The sequence below is a fragment of the Rhinatrema bivittatum genome, chromosome 8, assembly GCF_901001135.1.
Source record: "Rhinatrema bivittatum chromosome 8, aRhiBiv1.1, whole genome shotgun sequence".
Lineage (NCBI taxonomy): Eukaryota > Metazoa > Chordata > Amphibia > Gymnophiona > Rhinatrematidae > Rhinatrema > Rhinatrema bivittatum.
In genome coordinates, this window is record NC_042622.1 from 187,579,817 (window position 1) to 187,601,668 (window position 21,852).

Consider the following 21,852-nt stretch of genomic DNA (forward strand, 5'->3'; position numbering starts at 1 on the left):
GTAAAAAGCCTTAATATAGCAAGGCCGTATAACAATACCTAGAAAGTACTGCAATAAAGAAAATTTTACAAAACTTGTGTGAACTTCTTCATTTTGTACCCCATTCCCAACCCTCCCCCTTCCCCCATTCTAGCATTTGGTGAAACAAGGCAAAAACATGGACAAGCCTGCATAAGTGACTAAAGAAGGGGTATGCGCTTTAAAAACAGCAAACAGGGAAAATCCATAGTCTTCAAGGGGTAATGAAGAATAAGTAGACAATCCAGAAATAGAGTCTGCATCAGAAATGCCATTAATGAGGCTCGGAAACTGCCCAAAGAAGGCAAAAGGACTATAGTGACAATTCCCAATTTTTTCAAAACTGGCTACCCATTCATTACGTATGGCCGTTAATTTCCCCAAATAATACACTCTATCCAGTCTAGATTTCACATCAGATAGGGAAGGAACAGTGGGACTGCGCCACCAATAAGCAGTTTCACATTTGACAGCTGATACCATTTGCTGGACCCAACGCTGAAAAAACACACACCCCACAGCAGGCGGAACACATAAAAGGCAAACCTTGGGATCTTTGGGCACTCAAGTACTGTTCAGTAAGCAAATAAAATCCAGCACAGCCTCCCATGACTTCCCAATTCTCGGATATTCCCACCATAAGTACAGAAAGGTACCTCTAGCTTCACAACCCTTCCAACAAAGGTCACTCGACCCCTTATACATCTTGCTAGGCCTGTCAGGAGTAAGATACCACCTTATACCCATTTTTTTTTATAGTGGAGGAAACAGAGCATCTACTAACAGCAAAGAAAGATTGATCCCATTCTCTGTTCTCAAAAGCATCCCCTAAATCCCGCTACCAGGCGATTTGAAAAGCCAACTTCCCCTGGGACTCTCTGTTTAGCAAAGCAGTAATCTTAGTGATAGATTTAGTGAGCTTATCGGCTTGGGTGCAGTAGTTTTCAAAAAGAGATCTGCCGGAGGAGAGGAGGAAGCAGTTGGAGTGCTTGGAGACTCTCGGTTCCAGTGCTGAAAAGCTACAGAGAAAGAGAACTTACTCCTGGACGAGGAGCGACGAGCCCCGAACTGAGGGGGCAGTTCCTACAGTGACATCATCGGTAGGCACCCTCGGGACAGCATAAAATCAAGGGACCTGCGGCGTGCAGCCAAAGCCGCGCACCAAAGGGGCTCGCCCTTAGGTAATTTTTTCCCCATCATGGGTAGGAAGCGAAAATCTAAAAACTATACCACATCGCCTGTGACTCCAACGCAGAGAAGGATAGGACCCATGGACTCCCTTATAGTTCATATTGGTGAGTCCAATGTTAGGGACAATTTAGAAGGTAGCTCCCTATTGGGAGTTTCCTTACGTCCCAGGTCCTCGCAACACCCTGTACAGCCAAGGGAAGGAATTCTTGAAGTCAATGTGATTATAGACTCCTCTATAAATGTGCCCCCTAGTATACTTTTGGGGGAGAACATATCAGAGGGGAATATTATTTCAAGTACAAATAATATGGAAAATGTGACCACTACTAATGATAGGAAAATTCAATGTCCAACTGTGATTTTTGAACCTGTTAATGTAGAAGTAGATACTGAAGTGGAACCAGTGAATGTATCTCTATTAGATGTCTGGAGACTGAATGTTAAAATCGATAAGAAAGTGTCTAGTTCTATTTCCAAGATACATACTTTCTCTGTAGAAACCAGAGAAAAGTTTGCAGACTTGGAAAGTAGAACAAATAAAATCGAACAGGTAGTGATGAATCTAAATCCATTAGTTACTAATTTGCAGGCTTCAAATATATCCTTCATCAAGGATAACATCACACTGCATAATAAGATTGAATTACTTGAAAATGAAGTACGCTCATTTAACCTTCGATTATTAAGTTTCCCTATATCAAGACTAATGTCAGCTTTTGAATTGTATAAAAAATATGCAGTTGAGATTTGAAACTGAGAAAATCCCAGCTATTTCCAAGATATACTATTTGCCTAAGAGAAGAACATTATTGGCACAACCAGGGGCCATAGATTTGTTGGAAAGTCCTGAGGTCTCTACTTTTTTTTAGAGGACTCAATGGACAATATTCTTTCCAGAGCAACGTTGCTTATATCATTTTCATTAAAACAGGAGAAATACCAATTCTTTTCTAAATACTTTCAAATGAAAGATCTAAATTTTTGCGGACAAAAAGTGCAGGTCTTTCCTGGCGTGTCGCGGGCCGCGCAGGCAGGTAGAAAACAATTTTTGACATGTAAGCAATCTGCTCTGGATATAGGGGCACATTTTTTCCTTAAATTCCCCTGCAAATGCCAGATAATGTTTCAAAATAACAAGTTTGTATTTACTGGTCCTTTACATTTGGAACGATTCCTAAGGGATAAAACTCTGATTAGTAATTGAAAGTGCTGTTTCAGAGTTAGGGCTGCAAAGATAAGTGAGCCTGTGTCCAATTTGTTTCTTCTTCTCTCCCTGGATGTGGGCTAGATATCCAAAAGTTAGGGAGTGTTATACATAGATATGCTTTGTTGTCTAATTTGATTTTCCTTATTTGGATTCCTTAAATATATCATTTCGATGTAAACGTTATAATAATCAATAAAAGTTTAAATTAAAAAAAAAAAGAGAGATCTGCCTTTTTTAAGCTCCAGCCCAGCTCTCGAGGAGAAGTAAAAATGGAGGGCCTGGTTGTAAGCAAAAAGATCAGGAATCTGATGTAGGTGTTGCAGTTCGGTAAAGGATATACGTTTCTTGCTATCCCACAGTTGTTTCCATTTATGCAAACCTCTCCCCCCTCCAACGGTCAGTCCCCCTCAGATTTGTCCCAGGAGGGGAAGGATCTATCAAAAAGGAAAGATGTCAGATGATAGGCATATTTATCACCCACCAACCTAGACCTCCATTTCCCCCCATACCTTCAAAATCAATCTTGAGAAAGGTGAAAGACCAGGAAGAGAAGCTCCTCCTTTTTGCCAAGCCCTGATATGTAACAGGGGTTTCACCCACACCCTGTGTAGCAGTGCGAGCCCAGGGCTTCAGTTCTCCCTCTTTATGCCAATGTATAAACGCACTTAGTTGGGGCGCAGCAAAATGGGGAACCCGCAGCCTCCCCCCCCCTTATTTTATCCTGATAGAGGAGTGATCTAGTGACTCTAGGCGGCCTGCGTTTCCAGATGAAACGCTGTCATAGAGTCAGCAAAGAGTCAGGCACGTACACCAGCAAAGTCTGGAAAAAAATAAAAACGGGGTAACACATTCATTTTGAAAATAGCTATGCTCCCAAACCATGACCCCCCCACTCCCCCCTCCACAGCCCATCTATCTAAATCTTTTTGTATACTAGAAAGTAAAGGGAGATCGTTAAGTCCAAACAAATCCTTTACCTCAGGACTCTGTGGATCCCTAATGAGCTAAATCTAAGAGCCATGGGAGTTAATAACAACAATTGGGAGCTAAATCCAAGAGTCATTGGGGTTTACTGGATGAGAATGTATAGTCTGGTAAATATAAAATATAAAACAGTTACAGAATATACAACATCCGATTCCTAGCAATACTATCTTCATCAACAGAACAGGGGGGGGGGGGGGGGGGGAACTGGAACCCTAGCGACAAAATAATGGGGCTGGACTAAATTTCTGTGGATCCAATACAAAATAAGATTGCTGGGCAGACTGGATGGGCCTTTTGGTCTTTTTCTGCCATCAATTTCTATGTTTCTATATTTCTATGATTTTTTTAAAAACTGTTTATTTAGAATTGCACAAGTGTACACAGTAAAGGATTAATACAACAAAATATTGTAACATGCAGACAGTATGACCATCCGCCAATATATACAGCAAGTATGAACCAGAGTACATAAATATTACATCCCTTTTACCCAGCCATGACATCCTGAGTTCTCCAATCCCAATAAGGTTTACAGACCGTATCATAGTGATCCATTCTATCATTTAAATTACTAGTCAGTTTCTCAAGGTCTGCAATCTCCGCTGCCTTCGTTTTCCAACCCTCTACCACTAGTGATCGTTTCCAGAATTGGGCTATAATAAGGCGAGCTGTGTGCAACTTACACGTCCACGCATGTCAGATCTATTGGCTCACCAACCTATTAACCCCAAGGTGGGAGTCAAAACTAATCGCTGATGACAAATACGTTCAATATGGGACTGAATCTCTGCCCAAAAAGATTGGACCTGGCTGCACTCCCACCACATATGCATGTACGTTCCATCGCGACCACACCCGCTCCAACATTCTTTTCCCACAGCACTGAATTGGGCTAAACGCATAGGAGTGTAATATAGCCAGTGTAATAATTTAAATAATAGTACTTGACCCTTCCCACATATGGTTATCTTGCGAGATCTTTTCTAAATTATTTTCCAATCTCTACTCTCCCAGGTCACTCCCAATTCAGCGTTCCAGGTCTGGATTAGAACATTCGATATCTCATGCACTCCAGACCCAGCCCGTATTGAAACATATAGGACAGATATTAAGTGCCTTGCCCGCAATTTACAACATACCACACCTTCTACCTCGTTACACTCCTCCGGAATTGCTCTGACCTTTAGTTTTTTAAAAATATCTTTACATAACTGCATATATAAATACCTGGTAGAGGGTGGTATTTGAAACTCCTCCACCAAGTCTGTAAAAGATTTTAGCTGTCCATCTTCCACCAATTGACCTAGGTATTTTAAACCTTTCGTGCCCCATTCAGTCATATCAGGAGAGAATGTACACTGTGAAAGCTGTGGATTATCCCATAGTGGAATCATATATGAGTGAGAGCCTGTTGGCAGTTTTATGAGGCGTTGAACAAGCCTCCAAACCCGTAAAGTATGTGCCACAATGTTATTATCTCGCACAGCAGACCTGAGGGTATTCGAGGTGGGAGGCATATACAGAAGAGACGCCAGACTACTCTCTTTGGCAGCCTGCTTTTCCAAATCTAACCATGCTGGCGAAGGGTCAACCCCTCCCCATTTCCATAAGCAGACCAGACGGCAGGCCCAGTAATACCACTTAAACTCCGGTAGGCCTAGTCCTCCCATATTCCTCTGTTTAATCAATTCTGAACACTTTAACTGAGGTGATTTTCCCCTGCCAGCAGAAACTCACTAAGGCACTTTTAAGGGTGCAAAATACGGAGGGAGGAATATCACAGGGCAGGACTGCCATTTTTACAACATTTACTCTGCCTAGTAAGGATATAGGCAGTTGCCTCCAATGTTCTAAACCTTTGCGGATCGTAGCCAATCTTGGAGCATAGTTGTCCTTATACAGACTGGAAAAATTCTTAGAGATCCATATATCCAGGTATTGGAACCCGTTGTGGGCTCTCTGCAGGAGATCAATGCCCTGTACATTTTGATTTTCCATTGCAATAAGCATTATCTTGGATTTGGAATAATTAACCGTGTAACCTGACAGAGAACCATATAAATCTGTTAGCTGACGCAGAGCTGCAATAGAGCTTGATACATCTGTCAAAAAAAAAAAAAAGGTGTCATCAGCATACAAAGATATTTTATGGTCCCCCACCCGTCGTAAAACCATGTATTTGCTGGGGTATCTGAACTGCTGCACTAGAGGTTCTACCACTAAATCAAAAAGTGTTGGTGAGAGGGAACACTCCTTTCTCGTGCCCCTCTCAATACCAAAAGAATCAGAAACCATCCCTCCAGATAACACCCGCACCCTTGTCCTGTATATAACGCCCTGATGCAAGATATGAAAACTTCGGGGAAATGTAAATGGGTGAGGCACAGCAAACATGAAGGGCCAGGAGACGCGGTCGAAGGCTTTTTAATGTATAAACAATTTTTATTGGTTTTGCACACTGATAACAAGAAAAAAAAAAACCCAACAACGAGGAGGTGGGTTTCTGAACCATCCTCATAATACCGTAACCATACAGAATTTTCCCCCAGCTACATTCCTCCCTAAATCCTCCCCATCCATTGTAAGCCCTCCCCCCCCCTCGTTCCCCCCATTCCCATAAACTTGGCAAGCGAAATGTATTTGAAGCTGACAGTAGTCCACAATGTCCACTCTTGGTTTGTTGATGGAGCATTGAACTAGTCGTTCATCGCGAGGCTGCGAGCTCGGTGCAGGAGATGTTGAAGATAGGGGTTCCAAACAGAAAGAAATTCTCGTCTCTGGCGCGGAGAGCCTCGGAGCGCCAAACCCTGCATGGTCATCATAGCATGGAAGTGGTTCCTCCAGACCCAGAAGGACGGCGGGTCTGAAGACCGCCATACCAATAAGATCACTTTTTTCCCCACTAGACTGGCTTTTTGTAAAAGCAAGCACAAGCCAGGATCTTGGATCTGAATAGGGGAAATACACCCAAATAAAAGCCAGAAGGGGGGCACTGGAAAGGCTACATCAAGCAAATTTGCCATGTAATCTGCCACCCGGCGCCAAAACTGATGGACACCCGGGCAGGTCCAGAAAACATGCAACAGAGTGCCTTCAGCTTTATTACAGTGGGGGCAAATAGCCAAAGAGGCTATAGTCAATTGATGTGCCACTTGGGGAGACACATACGCATGTCATAAAAATTTAAATTACAATTCCCGGTAATACATGCTATACGCCTAAAACACACCCGTAAAATAAACTGCGGTTCCAATGGGCCACCAAAAGCAAGCATGTGTCAACCAGTGCCCGCTGTTGTACCTTTTTACAGTAAACAGACAAAGAAGGGACCTTAGCACGTTCAAAGGAAAACACTTGATCCAAGGCTGAAAACACCGAAGGTTGCTTAGAGGCTTCCGGCAGGACACCAATATAATGGCGAATCTGCAAATATGAGAAAGTAAGAGTGATCCCCAGGTCATAGAGGTCACGAAACTCAGTAAAGTCTAGGATTTCCCCATCCCGTGTTAGCAACTGCCCCAAAAGAGTGATTCCCTTAGATACCCACATTTGAAATGCACCAGACTGAGACCCTGGGGGAAACTCAACATTCCCCACTATAGGGAGAAAGTTAGCGCATAATTTTGAGACTCGTAGTAGCTGAGTTAACAGCAACCAGGTTTGTCGAATAAGCCTAATAAGCTCTGTTTGTGTTAGAAAAGACGGGAGGTGGGCGGACCCCACTTGCACAACGTACGAAAGGGCTAGCGGGAACGTTAAGGGACATTCCGCTACCATTGGAACATAGTATGATGTGCACAAGAGCCAATCCCGGAGTATCATCAAATTACAGGCTAAGTTATAAAGGGCTAAATCTGGAACCCCCTCCCCCCAGCATGCCTTTAACCAGGAAAGGGGAAGCCTAGATTTCCCACCCCGCCAAATAAAGCGTCGAAGAGCGCTTTCCAATTGGGCTAAATCCCTCCGCTTCACCATTAACGACATATTTTGCAGAAGGTAAAGCCATTTCGGGAGAATGGTCATTTTGAATAAATTGATTCATACCCCTAATGAGAGAGGAAGGGACCCTCAGTTAGCTAAAGTGTCCTTAGTCTTCCAAAGCAACCTTGGGATATTCACCTTATTGATCTGCTCTGGATCAGAGGGAATGAACACACCCAGATAATGAAGACTGTCCCCCACCCATTGTAAGGGAAACTGATCTGGCCATTGGTCTTTCAAAGTTTCGGGATATACTAATGCAGAGGACTTAGATTCATTCAACCGCAACCCTGAAAAATCCCCAAAGCTCCACATCAACCTCAACAACGAGGGCAAAGAGGAGTGGGGATTAGTAATGAAAATGAATAAATCATCCACGAAGGCCACACATTTAAAAATACTAGGGCCAAAGCAGATGCCTTGGATGTCCGGTTCGCATTGAATGGCGAGCAAAAGAGGCTTCAGTTGCAAAATAAATAATAAAGGAGACAAGGGGCACCCCTGCCGAGTTCCTCTCGACACAAAAAAACGGCTCCGATTGCGCCCCATTCACGGTAATAGCAGCCTGCGGGGCTTGATACAATTGGATGGCGTGAAAGAAAAAACCCTCGAACCCCATCTTTTGCAATACAGAAAAGAGATAGTGCCACTCCGCCCTATCAAAGGCCTTTCGGCATCAAAACTAATGGCCAAATAAGGACTAGACGTTTGCTGGCACTTAGCCATCGGATAACAGGTCTCTACTCAAGAGCCTTGAACTGTACCATCGGATAACAGGTCTCTACTCAAGAGTAGAGACCTGTTATCCGATGGTACAGTTCAAGGCTCAAAGAGACTATTCAATTCATCGAGTTGTAATTGGTTTCAAATGAGATAACCCACGAACAATAGTGGATTACAAAAACCAGCCAACAAAAATTCAAACACAATATTTTTTCAGAATCTAGGAGTGTTCAAGCCCCTGAGGCAGCAGCTGTGCGAGCTGCGAAACTCGGCCTGAGTCGGGCAGTATTTTTTAACTAAACACATCTCTACTCCAATAAAGAATTGAAAAAGACACAAGGCATCTATCCTTTTTGTTTTCCTTCCAAATCACAGGCCTCAATTTTCTAGCTGCCATGATGATATTCTCATTTTGAGAAAAGCTATGAAAGCAGGCAATTATGTTCCTAGGATGATTATTGTGTGCTGCTTCCAGGGCCCTATGTGGCCTTCCTAGCTTCACCTTCTGTGCTTCAAGGGATTCCGACTCTGAGCCCAGAACTCGTGCACATATACTAGACACCACTTGTCTACAGTCTGCAAACTCAGGATTCTCAGAAACCCCCCTGAACCTCAAATTAGCTCTCCGTGACCTGTTTTCCAGGTCTTCAGTATGGTTTAATAATTCAGTATTAGTTTGCAGGAGCTTGTGTTGAGACAACTTGCAGTTTGCAAGCTTAGAGGTCTGGTCTTCCAGACGGACCTCAGTTTCTTCGACCCGCCTCCCCATGTCAGCCATGTCCCCTTTCAATTCAGCTAGCAGCCCATAGATTTCTTTTTTCAAGCTTGCCATATCGCTGCAGAGCTCCCCGAACCAATTAAAAAAAATCGATGTGGCTCAGAGCACATTCCCCGCTCCAGCGCTGCTACTCCTGCTCACTTCTGGGAACGCATGGTCGGCCTCCTTGCCACTGTCAGCACCCGAGTCCAACAGAGCGGCAGCGCTCATGAAGGAGAATTTCTGCAAATCAATTTTTTTCCTCTGAGCCATCATCGCATCTCTAAGAAATGCTGTCGGGAGGATAAAATCGGTCAACGCCGCTCTGCAGAAGCCCGATGCAGGGGGATTTAGTGGGGCTGGGTCAGGAGCTAAGGGTTTATGTGGCCATTGCTGACAGTGACGTCACCTCCTCCCCCCAGCTGCCTTCTCTTGGATGGAATGTTTACAGGGCATTCAAGCCTTCGTATAGGCGCAGTCTGCTACCTCACTTGCCCCTGCCTTGACGGAACCTCAGCTGGTAAGCTCTCCCTCTCCCAAACCTCAAGGCATGCCCTGCCTCACCAAGGGTATCCCTGGCAGGGACCCAGACAGCATGGACGAAGAGAAGGATATGGATCCCTTGGAAGATGGGGAAACACCCCCTGGCTTAGAACCATATCGGACCATGTTACGGTTTTTCCACAGAGACTAATTGCCAACCCTGGTTTCCCAGACCCTGAAGATGTTAGGAGTTCCTGAGGCAGACTCTATGACGAAACCAAATCCCATTCTGATTAAGAACATAAGAAATTGCCATGCTGGGTCAGACCAAGGGTCCATCAAGCCCAGTATCCTGTTTCCAATAGAGGCCAAACCAGGCCACAAGAACCTGGCAATAACCCAAACACTAAGAAGATCCCATGCTACTGATGCAATTAATAGCAGTGGCTATTCCCTAAGTAAACTTGATTAATAGCTGTTAATGGACTTCTCCAAGAACTTATCCAAACCTTTTTTAAACCCAGCTACTCTAACTGCACTAACCACATCCTCTGGCAACAAATTCCAGAGCTTAATTGTGCGTTGAGTGAAAAAGAATTTTCTCCGATTAGTCTTAAATGTGTTACTTGCTAACTTCATGGAATGCCCCCTAGTCTTTCTATTATTCGAAAGTGTAAATAACCGATTCACATCTACTCATTCAAGACCTCTCATGATCTTAAAGACCTTTATCATATCCCCCCTCAGCCATCTCTTCTCCAAGCTGAACAGCCCTAACCTCTTCAGCCTTTCCTCATAAGGGAGTTGTTCCATCCCCTATATCATTTTGGTTGCCCTTCTCTGTACCTTCTCCATCGCAACTATATCTTTTTTGAGATGCGGCGACCAGAATTGTACACAGTATTCAAGGTGCGGTCTCACCATGGAGCGATATAGAGGCATTATGACATTTTCCGTTTTATTAACCATTCCCTTCCTAATAATTCCTAACATTCTGTTTGCTTTTTAACTGCTGCAGCACACAGAGCCGACGATTTCAAAGTATTATCCACTATGTTGCCTAGATCTTTTTCCTGGGTGGTAGGTTCCATATTAGGAGCTAACATTCTGTAACTACAGCAAGGTTTATTTTTCCCTAAATGCAACACCTTGCACTTGTCCACATTAAATTTCATCTGCCATTTGGATGCCCAATCTTCTAGTCTTGCAAGGCCCTCCTGCAATGTATCACAATCCGCTTGTGATTTAACTACTCTGAATAATTTGTACCATCTGCAAATTTGATTACCTCACTCGTCATATTTCTTTCCAGATCATTTATAAATATATTGAAAAGTACGGGTCCGAATACAAATCCCTGAGGCACTCCACTGCCCACTCCCTTCCACTGAGAAAACTGTCCATTTAATTCTACTCTCTGTTTCCTGTCTTTTAGCCAGTTTGTAATCCACAAAAGGACATCGCCAGCTATCCCATGACTTTTTACTTTTCCTAGAAGCCTCCTGTGAGGAACTTTGTCAAACGCCTTCTGAAAATCCAAATACACTACATCTACCGGTTCACCTTTATCCACATGTTTATTAACCCCTTCAAAAAAATGAAGCAGATTTGTTAGGCAAGACTTCCCTTGGGTAAATCCATGTTGACTGTGTCCCATTAAACCGTGTCTTTCTATATGCTCTACGATTTTGATCTTGAGAATAGCACCTCTGGCCACTCCTACGTTGGCCAGTTCCCTTGTGGAATCTTAGTCTAGTATTAGAATTTTTGGCAGGGCCCTCCTTTTGGCCACCGCTCAGTCTTCCTTGCGTTTATTAACCTTGAAAATGATGTTCCTGATGGCTATATGCTCAGCACGTCGCATCTCTGAACTGCAGGCATTGTGTCGGGAACTGTTCCTCCGGATGACTCCAGGAGCATTACAGCTTCATACCATTCCATCCAAGGTAGTTTTGGAGTTTCATTTGAATCAGTCCATTTCGTTGCCATCACTAGATGAGCACAAGGACTTTTGATGCCTGTTCTGCAAGTTTTAGTGCCGGTCCAAAAGACGGGACCACCTGTTTGTCCTTCACGGTGGAAGGAAGCAGGGTAAACCAGCTTCAGGGGCTACCATAGCCTGCTGGATTAAGGAGGTGGTCACAGGAGCTTATGTGAAGGCAGGAAAGCCATTACCTTCTCAGGTTAAAGCTCATTCCCCTAGGGCTCTCGTCTCGTGGGCGGAAGCTAGACTGCTGTCTCCCGTCGATATCGCAGCGACATGGTCCTCCTTGCATACCTTCTCCAAGCCTGGACGTACAGGCCCAAGAGAATGCAGCCTTTGCAAGGGCAGTGTTAACCGGACCACGGGCAGCCTCCCGCCCCGATTGGGAGTAGGTTTTGTACATCCCATTGGTCCTAGGAAATGGAGAAATTATTTACCTGATAATTTTGTTTTCCTTAGAGTAGACAATTGGACTCAGCATTCCGCCTACGGCCAACCAAGAATGGTGCCAAGGATTCGCCCTTGGAGTGGTTATAGATTCCAAGAGGTTACGGGTAAGCCGTCATCCAGTCCCTAGATCAGGGCATCTATATTCTTACTGGAGTTTATGATTGGTTGAGTACACTTACGGTTATCCGTTTTTAATTATATTTTTAATCAAGTTTTTTCAGTAGTATGTCCACAGTGGCTTTTGAAGAGAATACTGAAGGACTGAGGACACTGCAGGGGTTATATCTAGGGTGATGTCAGCTTTGAAATCTGACTCTGTCTCCATCTGCTGGCAGGGGAGCATAACCCATTGGTCCTGAGTCCATCTGGCTACATGCTAGAAAAAGGAAAATTGGTTCTGTCTATACTAAGGAAAACAAAATTATCAGGTAAGTAATTTCTCCATTTCACCTCCTAATGTTCAGAGTCAGAGTTTATGGATGTTACGGCAGAAACAGAATATAATGTTCTTCTCCTTGATTACTGCTTCTCAGGGAATGAGAGTTACAGAAAAGAGACAGAGTTTTGATAGTGGCAGATAGGCAGATCCTTTTGAGATTAGACCTGGTCAGGTGCAGTGTGTCAGCTTGAACTGTCAAGCCCCAGAGACAAGCTTGTTGTTTCTGCTTTCAGGTGAGGCCCTGGGGATAAAATACCCAGTGCAAGTGCCCTATAAACGAATCAAGAGCAACCCAGGCTCAGTGACTATCGAAGGACTCCCTCCCGGAATACCGTTCAGAAAACCATGCACCTTTGGGTCGCAGAACCTGGAGCGAATATTAGCGGTGGCAGACAAGATCAAGTTCACGGTAAACAGGTGCGTGTATTGGAGATAATGGCAAGGCATCTGGGCTGTAGAGCTGGTTTCAGCACCATTGGCCAATGCAGGGCCTAGCGCTGGACATGCAGCAAAGTTTGAGTTCCTTCACCTGCACTTCCTGGGCAGAGATTTCCACTCCACAATGCAGTATCCAAACAGAAACACTTCAGTCCTACTGCTGAATAACCGGTCACTGAACAGATAGCATTGGGCCTTCGTGTGGGTTCCCATTCTGCCCCACTTTTTTTTTTTTTTTTAAACTCTTTATTTAACAAGTTTTCATGGCATACAAAGATATTCAATTGCTATGGCGTTTCATTCCATACTAAACACTTTGATGTGGCTGTATGGAACCTCGACTATAAAGCTGGTCTAGGAAGCATGGTGAGTGTTATTGAGAGGGGAATTGAGGGTCAAAGACTTTAATCAGAGGGATCTGTGTCCTTTTGTACTTTATCACTGGGGGTGATTGGAGAGGGATGGGCACCAGTCTGCACTGTAGGTTGCAGTAGACGCTGACCTGTGCTGCTTTTCAAACGGTGCCCGCAATGGTGCAAGTCAGCGATTTTACTTTTTACCTGCATTCGTTTTCGAAGGGAAAGCCTGCATGTACTTTGAAAACTGCCACAGGTAGAGACCACATGCGGACTTTGCACTTGCCGTTTTGTGCAGGTAGAATTTGGCTGGAAAAGAAGGCGCGTAGATTTGGAAATACAATTAAACCGCCTACGTTTCCTCCGCTGCCACCCCCCAACATAAATATGTCCCCGACAATGCCTCTCAAGGTGGCTAAGGACGTTTAGCCTCAAGGAGGGAGGTCAGTTTCCAAAGAGCTGATTTATGTGGGCAAAATACTTTTCACCCACAGAAATCTCTGAAAACTTGCTCTCTTTGAGGGGACCGTTTACCTGGGTAAATACCGGGCCATCTGGAAATTACCCACCCTTAATCTGACTAAAAGTGCATGTGCTGATTCCCCCAGTGCACTTACCTTTGGCCAGATTAAAGTGGGGGGCATTCCCAGGGGGTGGGTGGGATCGGGAAATAACGCACATGCATTGCATTTTCAAAACATGAGCCTGCTGCTTCCCAGCCAGATCTAACTCACAGAGATACAGGGGCAGTGTTCACGATGCCAGTTGTATCTGTGGGCATTTTTCTGAGGGATTTCTCACTTTGAAAATATCTATGAAGCCTGGGGGTGCGAGGTACCTGTGGACTTTACTCCTGGGGCAGGCTGTTTCTAAAATCGCTCCCTTGATAGTTTCACATTTTACAAACAAGTACAGAAGGACAATCACGTGCTAACTCTGATGATTATTAAAATATTTACAGTAGTCTGTTTCCTCTGTCTTCATATACTATTTAAAATACTTTTATTAGAGAATAAAGACATAATGATAAATATCGCTGTCAGAATTCAGAATGCAGATTTTTCTTGTACTCATAAATCACAACAAGGAGATAAATATTCAGAAATATTCGCCTATGTAAATTAGCCAGATAAGACTTATCCGGCTAACTTACCTGGGATATTCAGAACCACAGCAATGCTGCTGAATATTCCAGTAAAAAAAGCCACTTAGCTGATAAGTTTTATCCAGCTAAGCTTAGACCTGCTGTAGAGCAGGTCTAACTTATCCAGTGAACTTAACCGGATAAGTCCAAATATCAGCACTTATCCGTCTAACAGGCCGATTCAGTAAACGTTGCGGGCAAATGCCCAGGCCACTCTGCTGTGCACGCGATTCAGTATTTAAATGAGGGCCCGTGGTAAAAAGAGGCGCTAGGGGCACTAGCGCGTCCCTAGCGCCTCTTTTTTGACAGGAGTGGCGGCTGTCAGCGAGTTTGACAGCCGACGCACAATTTTGTCGGCATCGGTTCTCAAACCCGCTGACAGACACGGGTTCGGAAACCGGACGCCGGCAAAATTGAGCATCTGGTTTTCAACCCGCGAGCCGATTTAATTTTTTTTTTTTTTTTAAATGTTTAATTATTTTTTACTTTGGGACCTCCGACTTAATATCGCCATGATATTAAATTGGAGGATGTACAGAAAAGCAGTTTTTTCTGCTTTTCTGTGCACCTTCCCTGTGCCGGCAGAAATGAATGCCTACCTTTGGGTAGGCGCTAATTTCTGAAAGTAAAATGTGTGGCTTGGTCGCACATTTTACTTTCTGAATCGCACAAGAATACCTAATAGCGCCCGCAACATGCATTTGCATGTTGCGGGCGCTATTAGTTTCGGAAGGGGTTGGACAAGCGTTTTCGATGCGCTGTTACCCCTTACTGAATAAGGGGTAAAGCTAGCGCGTCCAAACGCGGGTTAACAGTGCCTCCGGAGCGCACTGTACTGTATCGGCCTGTAAGTTAACTGGATATGTAGCGCCTTCCTGTTACGCCCACATCCCACCCACTAGATATCTGGTTAAGTAGCAACCACTGGTCGTTACTTATCTGGCTAAGTAGCACTGAATGTCGACCTCGCACTCTGTCGATATTCACTGCCCTTATGCGTGTAATTTTTCAAATTGCACACCCTAACCAGTAAACGAGCTTTCAATATTTCCTCCCGCCAAACGCATAAATTCTGCACGCCTAACTTTTTATGCCTGCAGAATTTATCGGGACAAAAAGGGGGTGTCGATGGAGGTGTTTCGTGGGGCGCTACACTTTAGCAGATGAGTGCACACATTGAGCGCTCCCCAGCTAAAATTACACGTGCAAGACTGGTCAGAGCCATCACGCTCGTGAGTTTACCCACTAGCGCTGTATGCTTAATTTTTATCTGAATATATTCGAAGGGAAACTTGGGCGCCTAAGTCCCCCTGCAGATACGGAAAAAGTTGTGGGGAACTTTTCCTGGATATTGTTTCCGCTCACTGGCTCTGTGAATATTGACCCCTCTCTCTCTCATAGATAAACGTCTGAAAAATCCCTTAAGTAATAAAGTCATCAACTAAACAGATGCTGTTTAATTTCTTCCTTATTTTTACTATATTTGTCCTGTTGTTCTTTCAGGCCTTTCCAAGGACTTATCCCTAAGCCAGGTAAGAAGCAGTATGTGTTTGCCACACTCCAGAGATACGGGTGAGGTCCAACCTCGCATTGGCAGTTGCGTCCTTTGTCCAAGTGGCGCAGAATTGCGGTGGGGGAGCTGCTTTAGTAAACATTTTCCCACTCATGGGCGCAAGAGGGAAGAAATCCCGTGATAATTTTGATTTCAGATGGCAGAGATGCCGTATTCCCAAGGTTGAAGAAGCACTCGTTTGCATATCTTATGCAAGGGATCACGTGCACATTCACATACTGAAACTATGCTCAGCTGGGCATGGATCTGTGAAGCCTTTAAGCAACAAACATGTCCAGTTGAGTCAGGACTGCTCTCAGCCCTAAGTGGATGGGAAGGCTAGGCCCTTAGTTTTAGAAAGAAGGACCCCAGAGATTTAAAAAAAAAAAAAAAAAAAAAGATTGCCAGTAAGAGAGAAACGGGGAGACGGAAAATGTGAAGGGATCAGTATTCAAAAGTGTTTATGCGCGTAAAAATGGCGTTTCCATATTGCCCCCTTAGTGGAGGTAAAAGTGGGCGGGATCAGGGTGGAGGAGGGAAAGTGCGCCCAGGGTTGGTATTTTGAAGTTCTTGCGCATGCGCTGGATCCTCTTCGAAGCAGATGCAGAGTATGTAGGTCCTTTTCCTGCTGTCTTGTGTTTTCAGAGGGCACAGAATGGAAGAAACCAATGATAAACTCAGCCCTTGGTCTATAGGAAGAGCAGCCCCAGTGGTTAGAGCAGTGATAAACTCAGCCCTTGGTCTATAGGAAGAGCAGCCCCAGTGGTTAGAGCAGTGATAAACTCAGCCCTTGGTCTGTAGGAAGAGCAGCCCCAGTGGTTAGAGCAGTGATAAACTCAGCCCTTGGTCTATATAGGAAGAGCAGCCCCAGTGGTTAGAGCAGTGATAAACTCAGCCCTTGGTCTATAGGAAGAGCAGCCCCAGTGGTTAGAGCAGTGATAAACCCAGCCCTTGGTCTATATAGGAAGAGCAGCCCCAGTGGTTAGAGCAGTGATAAACCCAGCCCTTGGTCTATATAGGAAGAGCAGCCCCAGTGGTTAGAGCAGTGATAAACTCAGCCCTTGGTCTATATAGGAAGAGCAGCCCCAGTGGTTAGAGCAGTGATAAACTCAGCCCTTGGTCTATATAGGAGAGCAGCCCCAGTGGTTAGAGCAGTGATAAACTCAGCCCTTGGTCTATAGGAAGAGCAGCCCCAGTGGTTAGAGCATGATAAACTCAGCCCTTGGTCTATATAGGAGAGCAGCCCCAGTGGTTGGAGCAGTGATAAACTCAGCCCTTGGTCCTATATAGGAAGAGCAGTCCCAGTGGTTAGAGCAGTGATAAACTCAGCCCTTGGTCTATATAGGAAGAGCAGCCCCAGTGGTTAGAGCAGTGATAAACTCAGCCCTTGGTCTATATAGGAAGAACAGTCCCAGTGGTTAGAGCAGTGATAAACTCAGCCCTTGGTCTATAGGAAGAGCAGCCCCAGTGGTTAGAGCAGTGATAAACTCAGCCCTTGGTCTATAGGAAGAGCAGCCCCAGTGGTTAGAGCAGTGATAAACTCAGCCCTTGGTCTATATAGGAAGAGCAGTCCCAGTGGTTAGAGCAGTGATAAACTCAGCCCTTGGTCTATATAGGAAGAGCAGCCCCAGTGGTTAGAGCAGTGATAAACTCAGCCCTTGGTCTATATAGGAAGAGCAGCCCCAGTGGTTAGAGCAGTGATAAACTCAGCCCTTGGTCTATATAGGAAGAGCAGCCCCAGTGGTTAGAGCAGTGATAAACTCAGCCCTTGGTCTATATAGGAAGAGCAGCCCCAGTGGTTAGAGCAGTGATAAACTCAGCCCTTGGTCTATATAGGAAGAGCAGTCCCAGTGGTTAGAGCAGTGATAAACTCAGCCCTTGGTCTATATAGGAAGAGCAGTCCCAGTGGTTAGAGCAGTGATAAACTCAGCCCTTGGTCTATAGGAAGAGCAGCCCCAGTGGTTAGAGCAGTGATAAACTCAGCCCTTGGTCTATAGGAAGAGCAGCCTCAGTGGTTAGAGCAGTGATAAACTCAGCCCTTGGTCTATATAGGAAGAGCAGTCCCAGTGGTTTAGAGCAGTGATAAACTCAGCCCTTGGTCTGTAGGAAGAGCAGCCCCAGTGGTTAGAGCAGTGATAAACTCAGCCCTTGGTCTGTATAGGAAGAGCAGCCCCAGTGGTTAGAGCAGTGATAAACTCAGCCCTTGGTCTGTATAGGAAGAGCAGCCCCAGTGGTTAGAGCAGTGATAAACTCAGCCCTTGGTCTGTATAGGAAGAGCAGCCCCAGTGGTTAGAGCAGTGATAAACTCAGCCCTTGGTCTGTATAGGAAGAGCAGCCCCAGTGGTTAGAGCAGTGATAAACTCAGCCCTTGGTCTATAGGAAGAGCAGCCCCAGTGGTTAGAGCAGTGATAAACTCAGCCCTTGGTCTATAGGAAGAGCAGCCTCAGTGGTTAGAGCAGTGATAAACTCAGCCCTTGGTCTATATAGGAAGAGCAGTCCCAGTGGTTAGAGCAGTGATAAACTCAGCCCTTGGTCTGTAGGAAGAGCAGCCCCAGTGGTTAGAGCAGTGATAAACTCAGCCCTTGGTCTATATAGGAAGAGCAGCCCCAGTGGTTAGAGCAGTGATAAACTCAGCCCTTGGTCTATATAGGAAGAGCAGCCCCAGTGGTTAGAGCAGTGATAAACTCAGCCCTTGGTCTATATAGGAAGAGCAGCCCCAGTGGTTAGAGCAGTGATAAACTCAGCCCTTGGTCTGTATAGGAAGAGCAGCCCCAGTGGTTAGAGCAGTGATAAACTCAGCCCTTGGTCTATAGGAAGAGCAGCCCCAGTGGTTAGAGCAGTGATAAACTCAGCCCTTGGTCTGTATAGGAAGAGCAGCCCCAGTGGTTAGAGCAGTGATAAACTCAGCCCTTGGTCTGTATAGGAAGAGCAGCCCCAGTGGTTAGAGCAGTGATAAACTCAGCCCTTGGTCTGTAGGAAGAGCAGCCCCAGTGGTTAGAGCAGTGATAAACTCAGCCCTTGGTCTGTATAGGAAGAGCAGCCCCAGTGGTTAGAGCAGTGATAAACTCAGCCCTTGGTCTGTAGGAAGAGCAGCCCCAGTGGTTAGAGCAGTGATAAACTCAGCCCTTGGTCTATAGGAAGAGCAGCCCCAGTGGTTAGAGCAGTGATAAACTCAGCCCTTGGTCTGTATAGGAAGAGCAGCCCCAGTGGTTAGAGCAGTGATAAACTCAGCCCTTGGTCTATAGGAAGAGCAGCCCCAGTGGTTAGAGCAGTGATAAACTCAGCCCTTGGTCTATAGGAAGAGCAGCCTCAGTGGTTAGAGCAGTGATAAACTCAGCCCTTGGTCTGTAGGAAGAGCAGCCCCAGTGGTTAGAGCAGTGATAAACTCAGCCCTTGGTCTGTAGGAAGAGCAGCCCCAGTGGTTAGAGCAGTGATAAACTCAGCCCTTGGTCTGTATAGGAAGAGCAGCCCCAGTGGTTAGAGCAGTGATAAACTCAGCCCTTGGTCTGTAGGAAGAGCAGCCCCAGTGGTTAAAGCAGTGATAAACTCAGCCCTTGGTCTGTATAGGAAGAGCAGCCCCAGTGGTTAGAGCAGTGATAAACTCAGCCCTTGGTCTGTATAGGAAGAGCAGCCCCAGTGGTTAGAGCAGTGATAAACTCAGCCCTTGGTCTGTATAGGAAGAGCAGCCCCAGTGGTTAGAGCAGTGATAAACTCAGCCCTTGGTCTGTAGGAAGAACAGCCCCAGTGGTTAGAGCAGTGATAAACTCAGCCCTTGGTCTGTAGGAAGAGCAGCCCCAGTGGTTAGAGCAGTGATAAACTCAGCCCTTGGTCTATGTAGGAAGAGCAGCCCCAGTGGTTAGAGCAGTGATAAACTCAGCCCTTGGTCTATATAGGAAGAGCAGCCCCAGTGGTTAGAGCAGTGATAAACTCAGCCCTTGGTCTGTAGGAAGAGCAGCCCCAGTGGTTAGAGCAGTGATAAACTAAACCCTTGGTCTGTAGGAAGAGCAGCCCCAGTGGTTAGAGCAGTGATAAACTCAGCCCTTGGTCTATATAGGAAGAGCAGCCCCAGTGGTTAGAGCAGTGATAAACTCAGCCCCTGGTCTATATAGGAAGAGCAGCCCCAGTGGTTAGAGCAGTGATAAACTCAGCCCTTGGTCTATATAGGAAGAGCAGCCCCAGTGGTTAGAGCAGTGATAAACTCAGCCCTTGGTCTGTAGGAAGAGCAGCCCCAGTGGTTAGAGCAGTGGATTCAAATCCCACTTCTCCCACCTTGCCTTGTGATCTCAGGCAAGTCACTTCATCCTATTTCCTCAGCTAGATTGGAAGCCCTCTGGGGCAGGGACCTACCGGAAATGTAACTCGCCTTCAGCTTGTGTTTGGAAGGGCAAGGAATCAAATCTAAAATTCAAGGCCAGACACTGCGGGGAGTTTCTTTTTCAAAATGAGCTTGCAGGTCTTGTGCCTTTGGATCTGCAACCTCCCCGGCAGTTACAAATTGCTCCCAATGTGAATGGAACAGAGTGAGAATGAAGAAGGTGCAGAGGCTCGGTGAGTTAGATTGCTCTGTTAAGACCTTAAAGGCCCACAGTATTCCTGTTTGACCATTTCTTATGTGGGAAGGGGAAGCGGTGAGTCTAGAGAGCAGAACTGCCACGTGACCCATGTGACTTCTAACCATTCCTGGTTTTTAAATGTATAGTCCCAGTGCACTGTGGGATTTGTAGTCCTGCTGTTTCTGTCACATGTACTAAAATCCATCAGCAAAGGGTCTCACAAAGGCCAGGACTGGCCCTAAAGTCTCCTTCCGGCGAGCGGAATCCATTGTTAATGAGGGAAATCCTTGAGTTTGAGTCTCCGGTGTGGGGGGAGCAGGGATCACTATAGGGCTGCACAAGTACTCAACTTTTCTGTCTGCTCAGTATTCCCCGGGCAGTCTCTTGTGATAAACACTGAGGTAAATCTCTGCTGGCTGAGTCTCAGATTGCGTTCCAGCCCCACTGTATTTAAAGACGTTGAATTCCTTTTACAATAAGATTGAGCTTTGATGTAAAATTAAAAAGAGAAAACAAAAGACTCGGCGCTAGAAATTTACCTTTTTAAGCCCTTCTTGCCTAAGGTGTATTGTTACTTAAAGGAAAGCTGCACCCTTTGTATATACTGTGCAGTGTTTAATAAGTCATTGGATTTGGAAATTTGTCAGGATTCTTCTGAACCCCTGGTGGGGGGGGGGGGGGATGCCATGTTAGAACAATCACAGGTCCCCCTCACATTCCCTGGATCGTCTTATCACTGATGACATCACACACACATAGGCATGCAGTGTTCCATGTACAGTGATTTGTGATACTCTTCCAGGCAAAATTGCTCCCAGGGGGATCAGCAGGAGCAGTTTAAATAAAAAAAAAAAAAAAAAAGAATGACATGAGAGGATACACTTCAGAGAATAGAAGGTGGCTTATGTACTTTTTGAAATACTGTCTGGTACACTGACGGTGCAGGTTTCTTGCAAACCTTTCCCCGTTAGACTCCTGATTCTTCCATTGTTACATTCTAAATGAATGCCAGCTTCATCTGTTCCAATTGCAGCCCTCTCTGATGCCCTCACTAATTATCCCTCCTACTCTGTACATTAAAGTAGGGAAGGTGAATTTTAAAAGCTGTGCGCATGCCAAAACCGGGAGATATGCACACAAGTTGGGCTGGTGCGCACTGAGCGGATTTTAAAAGCCGCCCGAGGACATGCGTATCTCCCACTGTTTCTAAAAAGGGGCAGATCGTGGGCATCGGGGCCTGCGCGTGAGGGTCCACTCCTGCATAAATTTACTTCTGCTATGGATGGGCCTGTAAGCAGTATTCTCCTAGGACAAGCAGGATGGTAATCCTCGCACATGGGTGACATCATCGGATGGAGTCCGGCACGGAAATCTATGTCAGAGTTTCTGGAGCTTTGACTGAGCATACTGAGCATGCCCAGCATTCCTTAGTCCATGTGGGGTCCCTCTCCAGTCTCTTTTTTTCTGCGGAGCTTTTCTTGTTGGAAATTTACTAAGAAAACTTTTCACCATCCTTTTTGGATTTTTGTGTAAAATCACCGATCATGTGTCACTCTTGGTTCCCTCTAGTTTCCCCAGTCAGGTTTTTC

The 21,852-nt window shown here is 45.4% G+C and overlaps 1 protein-coding gene across 9 annotated transcripts in view; it reads left to right on the top strand.

Annotated features, from left to right (window-relative positions):
* The window catches only part of GTF2IRD1 (GTF2I repeat domain containing 1), a 193,888-nt gene that overhangs the window by 156,773 nt on the left and 15,263 nt on the right, over positions 1-21,852 (top strand). For all 9 annotated transcript variants that reach the window (XM_029612152.1, XM_029612145.1, XM_029612144.1 and 6 more), the window contains 2 exons: positions 12,454-12,637; positions 15,662-15,690. In XM_029612152.1, coding sequence (XP_029468012.1) covers positions 12,454-12,637; positions 15,662-15,690 — 213 coding nt within the window. The remainder of the gene's footprint in view (positions 1-12,453; positions 12,638-15,661; positions 15,691-21,852) is intronic.